The sequence below is a fragment of the Ambystoma mexicanum genome, chromosome 6p (assembly GCF_040938575.1).
Source record: "Ambystoma mexicanum isolate Mex_15411 chromosome 6p, UKY_AmexF1_1, whole genome shotgun sequence".
In the NCBI taxonomy this organism is placed as follows: Eukaryota; Metazoa; Chordata; class Amphibia; order Caudata; family Ambystomatidae; genus Ambystoma; species Ambystoma mexicanum.
Genome location: NC_090935.1, coordinates 513,995,153 through 514,016,778, shown reverse-complemented (window position 1 = coordinate 514,016,778; position 21,626 = coordinate 513,995,153). Strand labels below are relative to the sequence as shown.

Sequence of the window (21,626 nt, the reverse complement as noted above, 5' to 3'; positions counted from 1 at the left end):
GGGAAAACGGGTTGGCTCCCTGAGTGGTAGGGTCAGTATAGTTACCTATAGGAGGAAGGATTATTGGATAAGGACAGGTCAGGTGGTACACTTGGGCTGTCCCTAACAGTCGCTACACCAAATTTGTTACAAGGGGACACTTGATGATTGGCTAGCTAAAATGGCGTCGGCGATGAGCCCCTTGTATTCTGATTGGTTCACCCGCGAGCCCCCAGGCCTGCGACCATTGCTGTTCCCAGCTCGCGGTGTACCTGGTGCTGGCAACAATGTGCAACTATGTTAGTGGTGGACAATGGACAGGCCTGGCTAGTGGCTGATGTGCATGTCTTTCCCATCACTGTAGGTGTCCAACTTGTCGCTTTGTTGTTGCAGACCATGTCCCAGACGTGGGACCCCGGCGACTTTGTCTCGTAAGCTTGGCATCTTGTCAGTTCGGCTTAGTCACATGTGGAGAGACCGTGCCTGGAGCAGAATTATGAGCATTTGACATGTATTTCGGCTCTGAGGAACATTTCGGCATTGGCAGGTGTACCCTTGGCGCGGGGATCGCGGCATGTGGATGGAAACATTGCAGCCATGGCTGTGAGCTCTCGTTGGGGCTCATTCTGCGTGGTCAGCGCTTTGCATTTTCGTCTCAGAGGCTCCTGCCTTGGGACTCTTGCTTTGTGGCCTACCTTGGGCTTAGCTTCTGGGTGGCGATATAGTCCATAATATGGGGTCACGGGAGCAACGGTGTCACAAGCAGCAGTAGATATATAGGGTGGCGTCTTCATAGAGCTAGGTAGCGAGAAGCATCTGCAAGCATGTTTATACAAGCTCTTCAGCCGTCTTGCATTTCTGCGGTGCTGTAGGAAGCCTATGTGGAAAATAACGATGCATGGGTCCTATAGCACTGAGTATGTTCTTCGTGTGGGTTGGTGTGAGTGACCAGTGTGCATGGTGGCACGAGTGTTGTCTGTTGGCTATGTCGTCATGGCATCTCTAACGATGATGGCGTTTGTGGCTGTTGTCTAATCTGGTTGGTCCATGAGGCTGATGTCAGCGGTTCCCGGACGTGGTAGTGGGCAGGCTCCCCGAGCGCGTGGGCCATGGACACAGGGGACCTGTCCGTCTGGTGATGAAGTGAAGGGGTCGAACTCCTCTCACGGGGGGTGCTTGGGTCTTGATGTCCTGGGACATGGTTTGGATGAGAATGGGGGGAGGGTATTTTCCCATTTTCCCACCTCAGTCCCCCCCTCTGGTCGACTTGTTAACCACAGAATTAGCCACTCTTGTCTCTGTGTACTCTCCATACCTTTGTTATTCCTGCCAGGGGTCCATACTGGTTCACGTGATCTTCCAACAACCAGTACATGTATACGCATCCACCACCAGGCTTGCAATAAACCCACTTTCCAACGTAATTCTTCGGGTTCCTTGGGTTCTCTACCTTCACTGATGGTGGATATAAGTCTGCTTCTACTATCTGCTGACGTAACCTTTCTTGTTCCTTTATGATGTCTGTCGTCTTCAGCTGGCATTAGGGCGTGTATGCCCATCATTTCTTCAGTAGCGCACGCTGACCTTGATTTCCTTAACCTTATTCCCAACAGGGCGGCCGTGCCCAATATTATGCATCCTGCTATGATTTTAAGACCATCCGACAGCCATGATGGCATCCATGACCACAAGGAAAACAGGCTACCATCTTTCTTCACTCCCTTTGCTTCCATCTTGGCGTGCATCTTGGCAAGTTGTGATACTGCCTCAGAAAGCGTGCCACTGTCTGCGTCGTTGGCAGGCGGAAAAATGTGCAACACGAGCTCCCAATTTTTGCACAAACTCCTCCTTCCATTGCCGTTTGTCAGATCCAGTACATATCTGTTCTGGAGTGCCACCATTTGTACTGCCCTCAGTTCTTCTTTTATTGTGTTAAATCCATTGACTGAGTTAATTGTCGTCATGAGTTCCCACCTGGTAATCTGGAGCCACTTCGCATTTGCATATGCCTGCATCCCTGTATGTATTCTGGAAGAAACAAACATTGCCGCTCTGCTGAACAGTCTGTGTTCTGGTGGAATGTCACTAAGAGCTGTTTCTGATCTTCCCCACAGGTAGTTTCCCGTCAGTGGTTCTCCTTGTCTCTTTACTCTCGACAGGCTTGCCGTGGTGTTCTTTTCCCTTCCTCCTCCTATCTTTACTGATCTTTTCTTCCTTTTGATCCCCTCGTCCATCTTAGGGAAGTTCCCCAGGTTGACCTGTTTCTGCGGTACTACCAGGGATGGTACGTTGATGTGTACCATAGTGCATATTCCATTCCATGATGGTGGCAGGCTATGGTATGCTTTTGCCCCACAGGCCCAATAGTAGTCCATCAGAACTGCTGTACCAGCAACCCCCTCAGCAATTATTATTGTCCTTTTGCAGTTGCTGTTTCTTCCAACATCGACATTTCCATCGTGCTTACTACATAGTGTAGGTGCAGTTAGTGGAAGTATAGTTATTGGTTCCTCGTCCTTTTCTAGCCAAGTTACTAGAGCTGCGCTCCTTGTCCATCCATTAACATTTATTGTTCTCTTCAGTTACTGTTACCACTGTTGCCTTTGCTAATGTTACCATATTGCTTCCTACAATCCCGTCCACCCAACCTTCTTTCGTGTATACCTTTCCATATATTCACATCAGTGGTCTCTCCCAGCACCCTGGTATCCCAGCAACTTCTCTGGCGCGCCATTCGCATGGTGGGTAGTTTAATGTTACTTCTTTCGTCTCTCCTTTGTCAGGTCCATCCGTTACATATTGGAGCCCTTGTGTTTGCTGCCAATAGTTTTCGTACATGAGTAGTGTTTTGATGAAGTTATTTTCATACAGGCATGTGTCCCTCGATTTCCATTGCAGCATTGCTAGTCTCCCTTGAAATCGCCCTCTTGTTTGGAACAAGGCCAGGTATAGCAGGCACTCCACTGATGTTGCAGGTACCTCAGTTGCCACAAATGTTCTGGATGTACTCATGGCGTATGGGATCAGTGAGCACACATAGCAGTTGTCCTTGGTTGTCCCCTTACCAATTTTGGACATGTGCTGGTACCACGTGTTATTTGAGACTTGTGCGGACTCTGTATGATGTGTCTACCCCGTGGTTATCACTAGGGACACTACGTTTATCCCTCTTCCTGTTTCCCGTAGGGTTGCTTGTACCACCTGACACCGCACCTGTTGCAGCTGTGGTGGGGGGTTTGTTAGTAGAAGGCGATGCCATAGCATAAGAAGCATAGTGTGCCTGCCAGACAGTGGCAGCAAGAAGACCAGTGATGGAAAATATGGCTATCATTTTTATTACAATAGCTAATATCACTGGCATATTTCTCTTACCTTTGCTGCGGTCCTGCAGCTTCTTTACTTTTGATGATCTAGATGCCTGCCTGAAAATTTCTCTAAATATGCGTTATTTTAGTGTTTTCCTTTAAGCTCTCCCTATCAGATAATCGTTCAAAGGCCAGGCAAAAAGTTTTTCCCACACTTTCCTTACCGTGCCGTCTCTCAGGGTTGGTAATTGCTCGTGGAGATGTGGGAAGGATTGCTCTATGATCAAAAGTAACGTGTTATAATACACACATTCTTCTTTTCTTTAAGTGTTTTGGTCTTTTTATAACGTACACAAATTGGTGTGACAATGCTTCCGAGGTGTTGTCATCCGCGGCAGCATTTACCTCTGGGCAATGACGTATGCGTTAGTAATTTATATTCAACTCTTTCTATATATAACAGTACTGCGCGGTACCTTCATGTGCAAGACAAAAATGAGAACATGCACATGTCTACACAGTGTGGTGCAATTTTGCAACTCATTGGACCATGTTCTTTATTGGGGATTGGCTGGGGCGGTGCTTGCTTTAGTTTGGGATCTCGTGACCATGGGGTGGGCTATGAGTGATTGTTCACTTATGTCTTTAGAGGGGTTTGGTGTCTGGGCTGTGACGCTGGTGTCGTTGGTTGTTGTTGCTGGTGCGTTGGCCCTTCAGTCGACGCAAGGGGGGGGTCTGTGCTTTGTAGGGCTTGATGTCATGCAGGTGGGACTAGACGTTCTTGTCCCTCAACTTTACAGCTCTAGGAGCTTTTTTTCCACCTGGTGGGGTCCAGTGAACCCGGGGCTGTTCCACCGGCGGTTACAATTCTGCAGAAGGACGTGGTCCCCCTAGTTTACTGTCCACTTTGCGGCTTGTTCCTGTTCATTTGTTTTTTTCTTCTTGTTAGGTGTTCGACCCTCCCTGTGTCTGTTCAATCTGTTGAGAGATAAAGGCGACACTAGTAACCACAGAAGAGACATATTCATACATTTCTTCACCAAAGGCATTTTGCGATGCATGGCAATCTGTTATAGCTCTTGATGGTGGTATGAGTGGAAGATGCATTTGACGTCCGGTCACCACCTCGTGCGGTGTGAGGTGGTGGTCCGCCCCTGGCCTATTCCTTAATTCAAACAAGGCCAAAGGGAGGCAGTAAAGCCAACTGTTTTTGGTTGTTTGCTGAATCTTGGCTATCTCTTCTTTTAGGAGGCTGTTGAGGCATTCAGATGCATTGGCTTGTGGGTGGTACGCGCATGCAAACTTATGCTTTATACCAAGAACGGCAGTTACGTGTTGGAACCTTTCATTGGCAAAGTGTGGGCCATTGTCAGACCGCAGCACTTCGCATACCCCCCACCTCGGGAAGACCTCCCTTACCAGGAACTTCGCTGCACTGAAGGCGTCTGCATGGGAGCATGGGACGGCCTCGATCCACCTTGAGAATGGGCATACTTCCACAATCATGTATCTTTATCCTTGACATACATTGAGCATATCAACGTAGTCGATATATAGGTGCAGAAAAGAAAGTGTCCTTCTGGCCGGGGTATAGTACTTTTGATCACTTGCAGCGTGTGACCGGCCGTAAATTGTTGGCAAGTGAGAATTGCTAATGAAGTTTTCAACGTGTGAATTAGCTCGGGACAGAACCATGCCTCGTTTATTCGTGCTGCAATCACCTCCTTTTCCTGTGTGTGTGTGGGGGGTGGTGTAGTTGTGCCAAGGCTGTTTTCAACAAGGCTAGGGGCATCACTATTTTGCCTGTATTATTCTGTCGCCATAAGGCGTCTGTGGGAGATATGGTGCATCCTCTTTTGACCCATAGTTCTTTTTCTGCCATAGGTGCTGCTGCCTGTAATTCCGCATTTTGAGTTTCAGGAATGTGTGTACCCATCCTTCAACATCTTTCTTGCCCCCTCCTCCCCCTTATCTGTTCGTTTTTCTGGGAGGGTCCATATCTCGCCAAAATACGCAGCATATTTAGCATGTGTGTCTGCTGTTTCGTTACCTTTTGAAATTGGATCATCCCCATTTGTATGGGCCTGACACTTCACCAGGGCTATTTCTCTGGGGTCTTCAGTTACTTCAATTAGTTCAGCAAGTATTAGAGCATGTTGCACTGGGGTGCCGTCTGCTCTTCTGAACCCTCTTCATTGCCACTTCATTGCCACTTAATTAACCCAGAGTGCACTGTTGATGTGACATATGCACTGTCAGAATATATGGTTACCCTCTTTCATAGCTTTCCTTGAGAGCCAAAAGCAGGGCCACTAGCTCTGCTGCTTGTGCCGAATAGTGTTGTGGTAATTGTACGCACTGTATTGGAACGTACGTCCAATCGTCCCTCAGTCGTACTACTGCTGCACCTGTCCTCCTTATCCCATCACTCTGATCAATTGTTGAGGACCCATCAATGTACATTACCTCTCCCCCCTAGGGCATTTTCCTCAACTTTCCTTGTGCTTGAGTAAATTTCAATTGCCTGTGTGCAGTCATGGACGTAGTTGCCATCTTCTACTACCTCTGCTATAAATCTTGCTGGGTTCACGTTGCTGCACCTTACAATTTTTAATTCTGGTCTGGACAAAATTATTTTGTACCCTGATGCCATTTGGGTGGTCAAGGTTGATTTTGGTTTGTTCAGTATTGCAAAAAGGGCATGTTCTACGTACAGTGTGGTGGGGCAGCCCATTGTTGAGGATTTTTCTACTGCAAAGGCTTCAGCGGCCAGGCTCTGGTCACACAGGAAGTGACCTAACATTACAGGGTCCAGGTGTCCACTGTAAAATGCTACTGGCTTGTCCCATGCTAGATTCTTGTAGTACTGCCTTCATTACCACTTAGTCACAATGTGAAAAGATGAAAAATGGTTCCTCATGGTTTGGGGTGGCCAGTACTGGTGCTGTGGATATGGCATGTTTTAATTCCTCAAATGCCTGTCATTTCTCTTGTCATCCCAATTTCTTCTCCCCCCCCACCCCTCTGTGCTTCTCTGAGGGCCTCAAGCAGGGGTCCTATGTACGAGCTGTAGTCAAAAACCCATGCCCTGCAGTAGTTGCATAGGCCCAAAAACTTCTGCATTTCTCTCACTGTCTGTGGCTGTGGCGTGTTGGTTATGGCCTGTGCCCTTTGTGGTGCAATGTTCTTTCCATGTTGTGAAAGGAGCTGGCCTATATAGAGCACTTGTTCTTTGCAGTACTGCAACTTCTTTGTCTACCTTGTACCCTTTTTCTGCCAACACCGTGAGCATTTTGACAGTCCTTTCTGCACTTCTCCTCTGTGGTGCTGCAGATGTCATTTACATATTGCAGCACCGTGCTTTCAAAGTCAATGTTACCCAAATCCATCTGTATCACTCTGTTAAAGATGGATGGTGACTCGCAGTACCCTTAGGGCAGCCTTTTGTGTTTCCATTTTGTGTGCGGTATGTGAAACTTGTCAGATCTTATGAGTCAAGGTGCAGAGGTATTGAGAAAAATGCGTTTTTGAGGTCAATCACAGTAAATCGTGATGCCTCCACTAGTATTCCACATAGTATAGTGGCTGGATTAGCCGCTATAGGGTATTCTGCTTCTACTATGTGGTTGAGGGGTCTTAAATCCTGGATGAAACGCCAAGACCCTCCCTTTGCTTTGCACACAGGGTACACAGCAGTGTTGCATGGGTACTTTGATGGTACTAATATACCTCTGTTTATTAGTGCTGTTAATGTTTCATATATCCCCTCATCTGCTTCCTTTGACAGTGGTTATTGCTTTACTCTTGGCAGCATTGCTCCTTTTTCAACTTTATTTTTACTCCTCCAATGCTTTTTATGCAGCCCAGGTCATATGGACTGGTGGTCCATAGAGATGCAGGTACTGCTGCCAGGTCATCCTCGTAAAATGGCACTGCTGTAGTGGCAGGTGCCTCTAGTGCCATTGCCATCTTTTGTGCTGCTACATTGTATGTCACTCTCAACCAAATATTAACGCTCATCTCATACACCATCTCCCCCTCCATTCATCCGAGAACAGCTCCTCATCTGATAAGTGTTAGTCGGCACCTGTCGGCCAATGCTATTACTGCTCTCCATGCTCTCCCCTCCCCCATCTTGGGCATGCACTACAATGTAGTCTGTTGTTGCCACAATGCTCTCAATGGTCACTGACATCATGGGCCCCGTCCTTCTCGCTAGCTGGTGTTTCGGGTCTGAAAAGGTAAGCTGCCGGTCTCCTCCAAATTTTGCCCTCAATTCCTGGTAGCCATGCTATTGCCATGTCTGTTCCATATTGGAAGAGGTCTCCATCTACTGGTTCTGCCCTGGCCACTGTTTTGCCACAATAAGCCTGCAGTATTTGTCATGCTGTGAGCATGGTAATGCCTGGTGTGGAGCAAATTATCCCTTCTCAGTAAAAGAGATGGTCATATTCAACCTGCTCGTGTTGTCTCTCCCTAGTATGTTTACTGGTGATTGCTTTGAATACAGCAGCAGAAGAGACCTATCGTGATCTCTTATAGATAAGATGTTATCAGTGAAGGGAAACAACCCTCTAGCCCCAGAGAATCCTTGAGTGCTCATAGCTTCGCATGACAAGTTAAACTTTCCCTCCCTTATGCACGACCTAGTGGCCTCTGTGTCAACTAGGAAGGAACATTTTTTTTGTCACCCATCGCCACCTGTGTGCGTAGTTGCTCCGCAGGCTTAGGTGTTACTGATAGGATGGGGACACATCAATGACATCTGTGGGCTGTCCTATTGTGGGTATAGTGACTGTCCTGTGTAAGGATTGTGACCTAATATTGTCACCCTCCCCAGCTGTGTCTGGTTTACAGGTGTCAGTCGCTGATATTGCATTGTCCTATATTTGTGTGAGCTGCTGCACTGTTTGGACCTGTTGTGGTTGCGTTGCAATTGCCTGCTGCTGTGGTTGGTGTTGTATCTGTTGCTGTGGGGGGGGGGGTGTGTATGTTTGTATTTGTAGCTGTGGCTACTGTTTGCTGTGCCTGTTGTTGTGGTAGTTGTATGTGTGGTTGTTGTATGTACCCTTGAATGTGTAGCTGTTGCATTGGTGCTTGTTGTTGTGGCAGTGGTTGCTGTGTTTCTTGCTGCTGTTGGTAAAATTGTTGTTCCCCAATAGGCCCCTGCTGTCCTTTTTCTCCCCAAGCTGCTTCTGCCGGTCTCTTTCTGCAAGTGCGTGACATGTGTCCCATCATTCCACATATCCAGCATATTGGTGGTTCCCGGGCTTGCCATGGATATCCCCCTGTGTTATCTGGGTACCCCTGCTGTCCATATTGGTTACCCCGGAACTCTTCCCCCTTGCTGTGGTGCATGTGTGCCAAATCCTCTCCCTCTCATTTGTCTGCCTCTCCCTCTGTATTTGTTTGAATACCCATTCCCCATTTGCATATACCCCCTCCCGCGTGTGCTGTGTATGGTGGGGGTGGAGGCATCTGTTGTCATGATTTGTGCTTGCTGTAACGGTGCCGTCTGTTGCTGTGTTGTCTTGTGCTACAGTGGCTAGTGTGGGCGCGGGTGCTGTTATCAGTGCCCCTTCCATATTTTCTTTTGAACCAATTTTGCTTCCTCTGTCTTTCTATCTTCCTCCTTTTTGTTTCATCTTTTCTTGCCACCTCCTGCAGTGGTGTACTATTGTCAGTTGTATTTCTGGCCATGCCTTTGCTTCCATTCCCACTAATTTCTTCAAATGCCTCTGTACTTCTTCCGGGAGCCCTTGTACTAGTATGTGGTAAAATATTGCTAGTGTCTTGTCCCAAGGTTCCCGCGTTTCTATGCGCCACTTCTCCTGGATGTAATCAACAGGGGCCTCATTCTCGCGCATCTTGCGAGACGTTATTGCTCCTATGTCTGAGGTGTCAAGGCCTGCCATAGAGCGTGCCTACAGTTAGCAAATGGTGCTCCATCATGTGACGTGTTGTTTGTTACCCCTGGGAATCCCGCGCTCTTCCAGATGTCGTCTGCAGCATCCCCCAGGATTGAAATTAGTAGCCCCTTTACATCACCCACTGCCAACTTTTGACCCGCAGTGTGTTTTTCCATTTCATATATTCATTTCCCAGCTCCTCCACTCAGAGATGGAAGTCTGCATTTAATATTTTCGTTATCTGCATGTTTCCATGGGACATATTGTGGTATTGATTCCGCCCCACCCCCATCTCCAGCAGTGGCATTAAATTGTACTCCCTTACTTCCCCTGGTATTCGTCTGTGCCGGAATATGATGGTGTATTCATCATCTACGCTAGGCAACTCTTCTATACTGTAAATGTTACAGTATTTCGCGCTATCACTTCCCATGTTCTTCCTTCCCCTCCTGCTACCTTCCTGTCCTGTCATGGGCATGTCTGCTCGCTCTTCCTGCCTGCGCCCTGGGAGGTCCCCAAGTCTGACATATGGAGTGTGTACAGGTTTTGGTGTTGGTGGTCGTGGTGCTTTTCTGTTCACTTCACTGCTTCTCATTTCCTCTGTGTTTTTGTTCTCCCTGTGTCCCGCATGCCCATGGTGATTCGCAGTTAGTGCGTGTTATGTATAGTTTATCTAAACTCTTTCGATTTCTTCTATCTTCGCACAATCCTTCCTCCTCGCTGCAAAATCCATCTTGAAATGTCAATCCCCACTCTGTGCATCCCCCCCCCACTGTCACTGTTCTCAAGTCTATTAGGTCTATGTCTGTGTACTCCCCTCCCTTAACCGCAACCCCATGTGTTGTTGTCGCAACCTCCTTATCCTGGCGTATACACTTTTTTGCTCTGTGTTCCACTCCCCTCTCCCCTTTCTTCATTCTTCTTTTTTACTACCTCGCCACCTATTTCCGTTCGTTTCCTGAAAAATTCTTCCATTACTACTTCGCTCACCTTTGCTAATATCCTCTCCTTCTTTGTTTCCTCCCCCATAAGCCTCCTTCCCTTTTCAATATGTTCTCTATTACCTTTCCTTCATATTTCCACGCACTTTCTGATATAATCTTCTTTTTCCACAGTCCCATTTCCCTGTCATTTCCTTCCCGCTCCTCCTCTTTCCTTCTCATCTCCCGTTGCTCCACGCATGCCACCCTTTCAGCTATTGCCCGTATGCGCGCTTCTTCCTTTCTTCTGCCTGTTACTTCATCCTCACCTTCTCTTCCTTATTTGCCTTCTTCTCCCTTTCTTTCCTGTGTTTTCGGCTCAAACTGTCTGATCAGTGCGCTTTGTACTTCCCTCAATTCTGCCAACCTTTCCTCCAGCATCTCTTCCTCTTCTTGTGAAAGTCGCCCTTCTCTCTTTACTTGCCTCGTGCCCTATCTGTACACGGTCCATCTCTTCCTTTCTTACCTTCCTCACTGTGTCCTCCTCTTCCCCTGTTAGTGTTCCCCGGAGTTTCAGAAGCACCTGTGCTGCTATCCACTCATCTGGCCCAATGTTTGAAAAGTCCCCCAGGATCCTCTTCCCGGCCCCCCGCGCCTGCCTGCGTTTTTGTGTTTATCTGCTGTGCCTGTCGCTACCACCCCCTTTTGATGGCTCTCTGCTGGCGCGTATGGTAGAGGGCTGTATGCAGGGTTTGAATACCCCTCAGCGGCCGGTAGTTGCTGTTGGGCAGCTTCTTAGTTCTGTTATTGGCTACAATCCCCCTTCCTCCTTTTTCTCTACCTTAGCCATTGGCATGTCCCCAACTCCTTCCTTTTTCACCTTTGCCTCTGCTACCGCAAACAATCCTTCTGCCTCTCCTCACTTTCGTCAGTGCTGGGTGGGTTTTTATGTCTCGTACCCCCACCCCCTTATTTCACCTTCTCCTTTTACCTCCTTTTCCTCTCTTATCCCCTTCTCCTCCTTTATCCCCTGAACTGTGAACATTCCCGGCGCTCCTGGTGTACCTTCCTGAAACATCTTCCAGAGATCAAAAACCTCTAAATGGTTTGCTAGCTTTTTCCCTTTGTATGTATTATGTAGGTATGTCAGTAGGTAGTGTTGGGTAAACGTATCGAAGCTGCCGTTGGGCAGCCATGGTACCCTTATTTTGTTTTCTGTTCCTTGTGTCCATTCAATACTGTATTTTATATTTTGCTTTGTGCGGTGACAATGTCGCACATATGTGCTGGAGTGGTGTAGTTAAAGCGCTTGCTCTGAGCCCCAGCCCTGCTCCTGCCCCCGACCTGTAGTACGTGGCCATGTTACAATTTTAACTGTTTTCAACCTCATCCTTTTACCTGGCCCCGTAAACTGGGGGCTTTCGACCGTCCGCTGAAAAGAAAGGCAATTTCAATTTTACAATGCTTTGCTTTTGCTGTTCTTCCTTCCCGATGTTAAACTATGGCCCCCTTTGGCCGTGGTGCACGAGGCCCCCTGCGGCTACGTGCCCTGTGTGGCGTCCTTTTGACCTGCCCCGGCTACCTGTGCCACCTGTACTTGGCGCACTTTCAACTTAGTTCCTCGTCCCCACTGATTGCTCAGTCCCCTCCCTCTTCTGGTGCAACCCCCTTCTCGAGCGCAGCCGGCGTTCTTTGTGCATGGCCGCCTCTCCCCCACCTTTTCGTACTTCCTGCTCTCGACCACCGCTTGATGACCACGAGATGGTCGTTGTGTCCTATGCAAGACCTATGGGTGATGTCACCAACCTCTACAAGATATTTCAAGTACATACAATTTCATAACCAATGAATGCGTGTCATCCTTGACACCTTTATTCCCCGTTAACCCCACAGCTGTCTTCCCACTACGTCTGGAGTGGAGTATGCAACAATCAATTACCTATTATAATCTGACTGCACACGCTGCGTTGCCTCGTGTGCGATACGCCCCCTCCCTGGGGGAGCTTAACCAGCCAATTATCTTCCGCACTCGGGAAACAATCTAGCTACCTCCTGTGGGAAAACATCATCTACCTAATGAGTTTCAACACTCAATTAGTAGGGATTCTCATCTAATCATTGATCTACAACATCAATTCATAGGAAAGCCACACCTCCCTTATAACAGGTGTCCACGATCTAGACCAATCTGCACCCTCTAAGAGTCTCACGTGGGTGCTTGAAGCCCCACCCAATCCACTTCGTGACGATGTAGCATATGGCCCTAGTGCCTGTTCCGCTACACCTCGCACATCTATCGCCGCTTATTAATCAATTTCCACACACTAACAACCACCTGCCACCCTCTTTACAATTCCTCCCCCCTCCCGCACAACATTACATTGCTGGTTGGGTGTGCCAGACCTACCAAGTCCTTATGAGTCGGGGCCGCTAGACCGCGGGCACCCCTCCAGTGGCTCGCCACCTCCCCTAGTCTGGACCACATCTGGACACACTCCAACCGTGGGCCGGATACTTCTCAAGTCGGCTCCCGATGGCCAATGTCGGATTGCGCTGTCCAGTCGTCTCGCAGTTCCGCGATGGTCCTGTAGTCCTCAAAAAGGGGGCAAAGGCAGAGGGGGCTGCACTGCTGGGCTACCTCGTCACAAGAGGCCTTGTGGTTGTGCCCTTCGGTTAGGTAGACCTAAACAGATCTCGGCAGTGCCTCCAACTTGTCGGTGATTTCCCGGGGGCTGGCAGAGCCGTCCGCGGACCTCCAGAGCTGGGGAGGCCCCAACTCCTCCCGCACCCCAAAAGGAGTATGAGGCACACACGAGCAAGGTAGAGACTGCTGTTTACTATAGTAACGGCAGGGATCACGCTCAGCCCGTATGCATCGGGAGAGGCTCTCGGCATTAGTGTGGCTCGCAGGCCCTTTTTGCTGTAGTATGATACGCTACTTGCGTCACTTGGGAAAACTGTCCCGAAACCTAACACCACTTCGGGTTGGCTCCCCGAGTGGTAGGGTCAGTATAGTCGCCTATGAGGAAGAATTATTGGATAAGGACGGGTCAGGTGGTACACTTGGGCTGTCCCTAACAGTCGCTACACCGAATTTGTTACAAGGGGACACTTGGTGATTGGCTAGCTAAGATGGTGTCATTGATGAGCCCCTCGTATTCTGATTGGATCACCTGTGAGCCCCCAAGCCTGGGACCATCGCTGTTCCCAGCTCGCAGTGTACCTGGTGCTGGCAACAATGTGCAACTATGTGTTAGTGGTGGACAATGGACAGGTCTGGCTAGTGGCTGATGTGCATGTCTTTCTCATCGCTGTAGGTGTCCAACTTGTCGCTTCGTTGTTGCAGACCGTGTCCCAGACGTGGGACCCCGGCGACTTTCTGTCTCTTAAGCTTGGCATCTTGTCAGTTCGGCTTGGTCACGTGTGGAGAGACCGTGGCTGGAGCAGAATTATGAGCATTTGATTTGTATTTTGGCTCTGAGGAGCATTCAGCGTTGGCAGGTGTAACCTTGGCGCCGGGAGCTCGGCATGTAGATGGCAACATTGCAGCCTTGGCTGTGAGCTCTCGTTGGGGCACGTTCTGCGTGGTCGGCGCTTTGCTTTTTCGTCTGAGAGGCTCCTGCCTGGGGACTCTTGCTTTGCGGCCTACCTTGGGCCTAGTTTCTGGGTGGCGATACATAGCCCATAATATGGGGGTCACGGGGGCAACCGTGTCACATGCGGCAGTAGATATATAGGGTGGCGTCTTCATAAAGATATGTAGCGAGAAGCATCTGCAAGCATGTATACACAAGCTCTTCAGGCGTCTTGCGTTTCTGCGGTGCTGTAGGAGGCCTATGTGGAAAATAACGATGCATGTCTGTGGGGTTATCGGTCCTGTGTCATAGCACTGAGTATGTTCTTTGTGTGGGTTGGTGTGAGTGACCAGCGTTTGTGGCTGTTGTCTAATCGAGTTGGTCCAGGAGGCTGACATCAGCGGTTCCCGGACGTGGTAGTGGGCAGGCTCCCTGAGCGTATGGGCCGTGGACACAGGGGACTTGTCCGTCTGGTGATGAAGTGAAGGGGTCGAACTCCTATTGCAGGGGGTGCTTGGGTCTTGATGTCCTGGGCCATGGTTTGGATGAGAATGGGGGGAGAGTATTTTCCCATTTTCCCACTTCAAGTTTGTGACCAATATGCACTTCTTGTTGTGGATGTCTGGTTTCTGGTGTTTGACACAATGACTGAGACAGCCCTGCCCAAAACTGGTATGAATGCTGTGTGTAGTGTTGAATTGCTGGGTACTTGTTCCAATATACATTCCTTGTTGTGAGTGTCAGAGGGAGGTTATGGCCTGAATGCACTGTATGCCTAATTGGCTGGCTGACTGCATGAATGCCCTTCTGTATGATTGGCTGCTGTGTGACCCAGCAGTGTGGATGAGACAGAATACTATATCTGGGGACCTCTCACCACTGGAAATTGTTGAGAAGCTGAAGTTTAAACTGATGCTTAATCTCGAAGCCGAGCCTGAAGAAGGTGGTTGACTGCTGTCTCCCTTCGCCGAAATCCAAAAGCCGTCGCGACTGATCCAAGAGAGGACCTGGTTAGGAACCATCTTCCCATGCTCCGAGGGACCATCGCGCACCGCTAACCTTTGCTGAAGCGCCCTGGAAGTGAGACCCTCGAAAGGCTGCAGACCGGAGACTGGGACCGCCGAGGAGAACCAAGGTCAGCACCAGACATTCCGTCGACCAGGGTTCGCAAGTTTGATGTAACCGCTGGAGGCCCGTCAAAGCCTTGTTGCCCAGAAGAGGGGACTGCTTGATGCCGAGCCGCCGATGACCGGAGACGCACGCTCCTTTTGCCGGACACGCTCGTCGCACCGCAGCCCCCCTTATCCCACTGGAGAAGGCCAGGCCGTCAACGCACCGAGGAGCATCCGCGAGTTGGTTTCCTGCCACCCAACAACTGTAGAGGTGCCGGATGACTCGATGCCCTTGCTGGGCCACAGTTCTTCACAATCTCTTTGCAGTCCTGAACTATCGACATCGAGGTGCCCCGCACGCCTCCTCCTTGCAGGATGTCTTCGAATTGTCGACGAGCACCGCTGGGACCGAACTTGACGCAGAGTTCACTTTCTTTGAGGGATCTCGATGATCCATGGATCCTGCTTTATAGGGAGTCACGCAAGACGGATCAGTCGACGACCCAACGTCAAACTCTGCTATTCCAGGTACATTGGGGTGGTATACAAATTTTAGAAGGAAATAAAACTTGCAGAACAATATATGGACTGCGCTTGTTATACATCTTTGCTTTACAGGTTGCCCAGGTAGGGGGGGGGGGGGAGGATCTCCATACAGAACTGTGTTTAACGGTAGAGGCCAGTAGTCTGCCAATTGTTCTAACCAACTGCTTTCCTCCTATGTCTATTGTTGGTTGCCTTTATTAAGTGATCTGTGTGACATTTAACCAGAGTATGAGATCTGATAATAATTGTGGTAACACTTTAGAACTGTATATATTTGCCTTTGTAGATTCCCTGAGCGCAAAGTGAGTTATTGTGATAGTGTACATAACCTTGAATATTATATAAAGACTGTTTTAATTAATAGTGTGTGGACATTCCTTTGTGGGGGCTTGGGGACTACACCATACTTGAGAACCAGCCTGCATCACCTCCTGAGAAGCTAGGCCTTGATTGCTCGACCAGCGCTACCCTGTAGAGATTCTTGGCTGGGGTCCTCTCCTCTGCCAAATAGAGAGCAGAAGTACAGACCCCTCCCTCCAGTCTTTACAAAGATGGAGGATGAGGACAGAAGGATGCTGGAATCAAGGTTGGAGAGCAGATCTTCACAGGTGTTCAGGGGAGCAGTTTATGCGCCTCTGGTAGCTCTGAAGCTAGACCGATGGTCATGGAGACAACCCACCGATTCAGTGTGGAGAGTAAGCTGGGAGATGGCCAGCTTTACCAAGAGTTTGCCAGAAAGCGGTGATGGAGATTAGGCGATAGTTTGCCAGGAAGGTAGGAGCAGCAGACAGCTACTTGAGGAGTGGGTGCACCAGGGAGTGCTTAAGGGGCGAGAGGAAAGTTCCAGGGGCGAAAGAGTGATTACAGAAATCGGCAAAGACTGGAGCAAGGGTGTCCATATGGTCCTTGATGGTTCTGGAGGAGCAGGGGAGCGCCTGTTTGGATGACACTTTCATAGATTGGACTTGTCTAGAAGCCTTGTCAGGTGTTGTCAGTGAGAAAGAGGAGAAAGGAGGAGGAGAGGGAGGGATGGCCAAAGGGGGGGGGGGCTGAGGGGGAGAGGAAGAATAGATGAAGGACAGAATGTTCAGAGTTTTAGCAGAGAAGTGAGAGGCCAAATCCATACAGAGGGCCTGGGAAGGAGCAGGAGAGGTAGACTGCAACAGGATTGGCCAGTTCCTTGCAGATTTTTTGAGTTTGGCCGTGTTAGAGGCCACAGAGACGCAGGCTTTACTGTGTGCTCTCTTCTTGATGAGTGTTATTGCTTCGACTGGCATTTTGGTACAGCCAGTCTAGCTATGGCCAACGGAAATGGGAACCGCACCATCACCATCGAAGGTAGTAACAAATCTGGGAGTCATGATGGACAACACACTAACCTTAGAACCACAATTAAATGCAACAGACAAGAAATGCTTTTTCCTCCTCCACACGGCAAGAAGAATCCTACCTTTCCTCTCGTACATGCACAAAACATTCACCATCGTTGCCCTCATGTCAAGAATAGACTATGCAAACAGCCTCTACCTCGGAATACCTCCTGAAGAAACTACAACGGATCCAAAATGCAGCAGCAAGACCTCTCAAACTATCAAGAAGAGAATTCATCACTCCTGCCCTAAAAACACTACACTGGCTCCCAGTAAAACATTGCATCACCTTCAAAACAATGTGCATAACACACAGGGCAATCAGTGGACAAGGAGCAGAATTCCTACAAAAGAAAATAACAATCTACAAGCCAACAAGACTCCTCGGGTCAAGCAACGACATCCGCCTGGAACCTAAACCACACATCAATAAAAAAACTTGGAGGCACCTCATTCTACCACTTAGCCACAAAAACCTGGAACAACATCCCAAAAGAAATGAGAAACACCAAAGATCACCTAAAATTTAGGAAATTACAAAAAAAACCTGGCTCTTCAACACCACAGACTCAAACTGAAAACCGAAGCAGAAAGTAATGGGGATGACTAGACCAGAGTGGACACGGACATCTCCCAGGCCCGACAGGGTAGCTCCCACGACACCCGGACGAGTGACAGAGTATAGAGTGGAGATCAGACGAAACCCATGGAGACGGAGCCAACAACCCCACCCAGCACTTGCCCCTTTAGTCCCCACCAGGTACCACAGTGTTGTGGAATTGTCAGGATATCATCAAACATCACATTAAATGTGCTATAGATATTGACAGGTGCACAGGCCGTATGAGTGAGAAGGGAAGGCAGGTAGGGCTGCGAGGGAGATAAGGAGGGGGCCAGATTTGAAAGGGACCTCCAAGGCCCGGCGGACCCAGATAAGGACAGAGGCGCTGGGATGCTCCCGAATCCCATCGTGGGAGACTACAGACATTGAAGCCCAGCACCTCAGGTGAGAATAGAAATGCCAACTAATCAATTTGCACTAACAATTTCTGCCCTCCATTTCAAGTTCAAAACACACACACAAACCTACAGCACAACAAACCGCACAAACGTCACTAAATTGCAACAACAAAACTAAAACGCACACACTCGCACAACAGTACAGGACGACTACCAGCCCCAAACACCCCAGGCGCAGCCAACGGACCCTCCGGGCTGAGGTCGCCAACAGCACATCACTGCTCTCAGACTTTTCCAGCTTCCTCCCACTAACTCCCTTCCTCTTTCAGAGCCGCCAGAGCGCCAGGGGACCACTACGGTGGTGATAGTGTGCGGTACAAATGTCCTTTAACATAAATGTGGCATGGCATGCTTTACTGTATTGTTATTACTTGTCTACATTGCATCAGTTGGAGATGTTTTCATTGCGGCATGGTATTTTTAATAGCAAAGTAATAATGTTCCTGTGCACGGTTAGTGGCGTGCATGTATTGGATTGTTGTTGCCCTACAAGACAATTGCAAACGCTTTGGCTTTTTAGCCGAATTTTCTCAGAGTGCTGCATATTACATTAAAATGCATATTTATATCTTTCTCCTAGTGCAGTGGTGGCATACCCCTTCAGCAGCACGTTTGTGCCGGCCAGTTAGGCCGGCCCAGAGTCTGGTGTAAACTGTGATTTGTTGTGGGGGTAGCACCTCAGCATGGCTCGCAGAGGGGCCCCCCAAATTTTGTGTTCAGCCACTGCCCAGTCTATACATGTTGCGCCCAGTTTGTCCTGCCTCACCCCTAAACTCTACCTGTTCTCTAACCACTGCACCTTTTCTAGTTTGGCCTTACACACATTTCAACCCCATATCTACAGAGTCAATGGCTGGGCTACATGTTTGGTTACAATACACCCAGTTTTGGGAAGGCCATCACCTCTGTATTTATTGAGGACTTGATTTATTGAGTATCAAACACACAAAGTATACCAAATCTTATCTCAATTCTTCAGTCAACCCATTTCCAATTCCCTTACATAGTCTTTAAATCTATACACACCCTTTTTCCTACTTCTTTCCTTCCTTTGTCTTCTTGCCCTCTTCTTCACTGAATTTATGCTGGCTCCACTCTTTCACTCCTCCCCTGTTACTGCTTCTGTATTACAAGAATGCTTGCCATGGATAGCTTCACCAGGCTGGCAAGGTGTTGCTTTTTGTGGCTTTCTCCCTCCAGCCTGCACCTTTCACTAGAAAACAAACACTCACTGCTCTTTATCTTTAACCTTTTTTTTTAAACTATTCTGCTCTTCATGCGACTTAAGGATCAGTATTGTGTTTTGACATGTACTTTCTACTCTTTTGGTCCATCTTCTTGTATTAAATAAGTGCTCTAAAATACAATGAACATTAATGTAATTGTAATGGCACTAAATCATTGCATTGTGTAGTAAAATGCATTTTTATAGTGAACTAGATAAGTCTGTAACTGTAGATTCTTTCCCTTTTTTTAGGTCCAGTTCATAATGGTGGTAACTCACATTGCCCAATTTTTCTTCATGGAGGATTGCCCGTACCAGTTTCCAGTCTTCCTGTATGTTATTTGGATCTACAGCTCGATCTTCTTGGTCCTCTTCCTCAACTTCTGGTACCATGCTTACACCAAAGGCCAGCGACTGCCAAAGCCCATAAGCAATGGGATCAGCAAGGGAAAAGCCCACTGATTGCCTTCTAAAAACTGTTTCTCTGGCACAAAGACTCATGCCTTGTACTGGTTGACAAAAACCATGGCTCTCAATGTACAATTTGTACCTCTTTCAAAAACGGATCCTGCATTTTTTTGTACAATATTGAGGTTTGTGAAGATTAGCCAACGCACTAGGGTCCCAAGGATACCTTTTGTGTCCCTTGTACAGATCTCGGAGCTCACAGCATCTGTTCACCTGCAGGTGTTTATAGACTTGTTATGAAATCTTAGACCTGCAAATTATCAATAATTAATTGAACTGGTCAACATGAAGAATGTTTTCAAACTCGGCAGTGAGTAGCATGATCATCACAGAAGGAAGCTAAATCTCCCGTGCTGATTCTGCAAATATGTGGGTGTAGTACAATGTTTCAGCCATCTGAATTATATTTTGGTATGCTGGAATGTTAAATGGATGTTGCATTGGTATGCCACCACCATCATTCAGCGTGCAGGAAGGGCAATGGAGGCCTGCATAGAAAATGCAATACTTATTTATGATGTACTAAAAATGATTGAATTAAAACCATCCCAAAAAGTTAACTGTAGATCCAAAACATTCATGCGTTACTGTATTCACAATTGGTTGTTTGCGGCATAGGTCTTGGTGATAAATCGTAAGATATTGTAAAGACCTGCACTAAGTGGTGAACATTAGATTATAGTGGTATACCGGAAGCATGTTTTCATGTGGTATGGACGTACAGCCAATGAACATTCAGCAGCGTTAATTGTATTTGATCTAAGAATTTAGTCTTGGGACTCTATTAATGAAGGTTAATTTGATTCCAAAGTAAATCAAAATAATCGATGTACACAAGTATTACGTTCTTTGAGCACACTGTGGTGGTAGGAGCCAGTACGTGGAACGGCTGAGATGCAGACTAAGAATACAGCTTTATGATCAAGGGAATGACTATCTTCGTTAATGATATAACTTTGTGAAAGCAAATCATTCAATGTTTGAATTATAGAAAATACAAGTTTGCATAAAATGCTATATTTGCTACACGAATTGTAATAAAGTTCATAACTTATAAAAAAACTGTTGCAATCTACCTTATTTTGGGATTAGAACAGCTTTACAGATGACTATTTAAATGTAGACTTCACTTTAGGACTCTGACCTTTAGTGTAAAACTGAACATTGGGAACTTGATGGGCTTTTGTGATTCCTTTTAAGGTTTCAACTAGATAAAACAATAGTCTCCAATAAACGTTTCCTGATTTCCATCTATAATCGTGCAAATACGTACCAAGACCACCTTGCACCAATTAAGGAGTATTGTGCATCCCTAATAGGCTTCACTGCTTGTTGATAATGCCCTCTGCAGTCAAAGTGTTTATTACTGCATTTTTTTCTGTAGTTGGGCAAGATGATCAAAACCTGCGAGTTGGGATTGGGTCCATTCAGCATCCATCAACACTCTGGAACTAGGAGGAGGCAAAGAGGGATAAAGATCAAATGGCCAAAGACACTGAAAAGGGAGTTGGAACTATGCCAACCAGGCGATCTCAAAATAGACAAAGGACTCCATAAGGAGAAGCCAGCCAACCAGCAGGAGAGAAAATCTAGCCTGGGAACTTTAATGATCGCACGCCAATGAAGCTGCAATCAGCCTGCTCCTCAAGTCCAGAGGCTGGAGAGGATAACCCTTGTCCCAGTGGAGTTGGAACCCTCCATGGCAGAGCTCGAGGGTAGCGGCATGGCCCAAATTGGTTGGAACAGGTGTCCAGAGTACAAAGCTGTGGTCACCAGGAATTATCGTGCAGCAATGCCACGCTGGATCACCCAGAGAAGAGCAGAGTGAACCAAGACCTGCTGCCCTGCAGAGATCCAGTGCAGAGCCCCGGGAACCAGGTAACAGTAGAGAAAAGAAGTCCGGATGGGGACAGGGTGCGAGAACCATAGTTGGAGAGTAAGGGAGTGCATCGGGAATAATCTTCCTCTGCACAGTCGTTAGTCACAGACCACTCTCAAAGCAAACCATGAAAGAGAGCACATAGCAAGTTGTTTCCTTTGTGGCAGTACCTGGCAGGAAAGTGAACCAGCTCTGCCAAAAACAAGCCATAGAGCAGTATGGGTCTGGGACCTGCACAAGGTTACAAACCCCTTCTTGCATCAAAGTACTTGGCAGGAGAGTACACCAAGTGCACCTAGAGAAAGTCGGTGACCCTTG

General features: G+C 47.9%; 1 protein-coding gene across 2 annotated transcripts in view; it reads left to right on the top strand.

Annotated features, from left to right (window-relative positions):
• ELOVL7 (ELOVL fatty acid elongase 7) overlaps positions 1–20,491 on the top strand; it is a 186,400-nt gene extending 165,909 nt beyond the window's left edge. Inside the window, exon 8 of one of the 2 annotated variants that reach the window (XM_069627328.1) lies at positions 19,214–20,491. In XM_069627328.1, coding sequence (XP_069483429.1) covers positions 19,214–19,423 — 210 coding nt within the window. In that variant the 3' untranslated portion in view covers positions 19,424–20,491. The remainder of the gene's footprint in view (positions 1–19,213) is intronic. The other variant, XM_069627329.1, reaches the window with a different exon arrangement.
• The last annotated feature ends 1,135 nt before the right edge of the window (positions 20,492–21,626 follow it).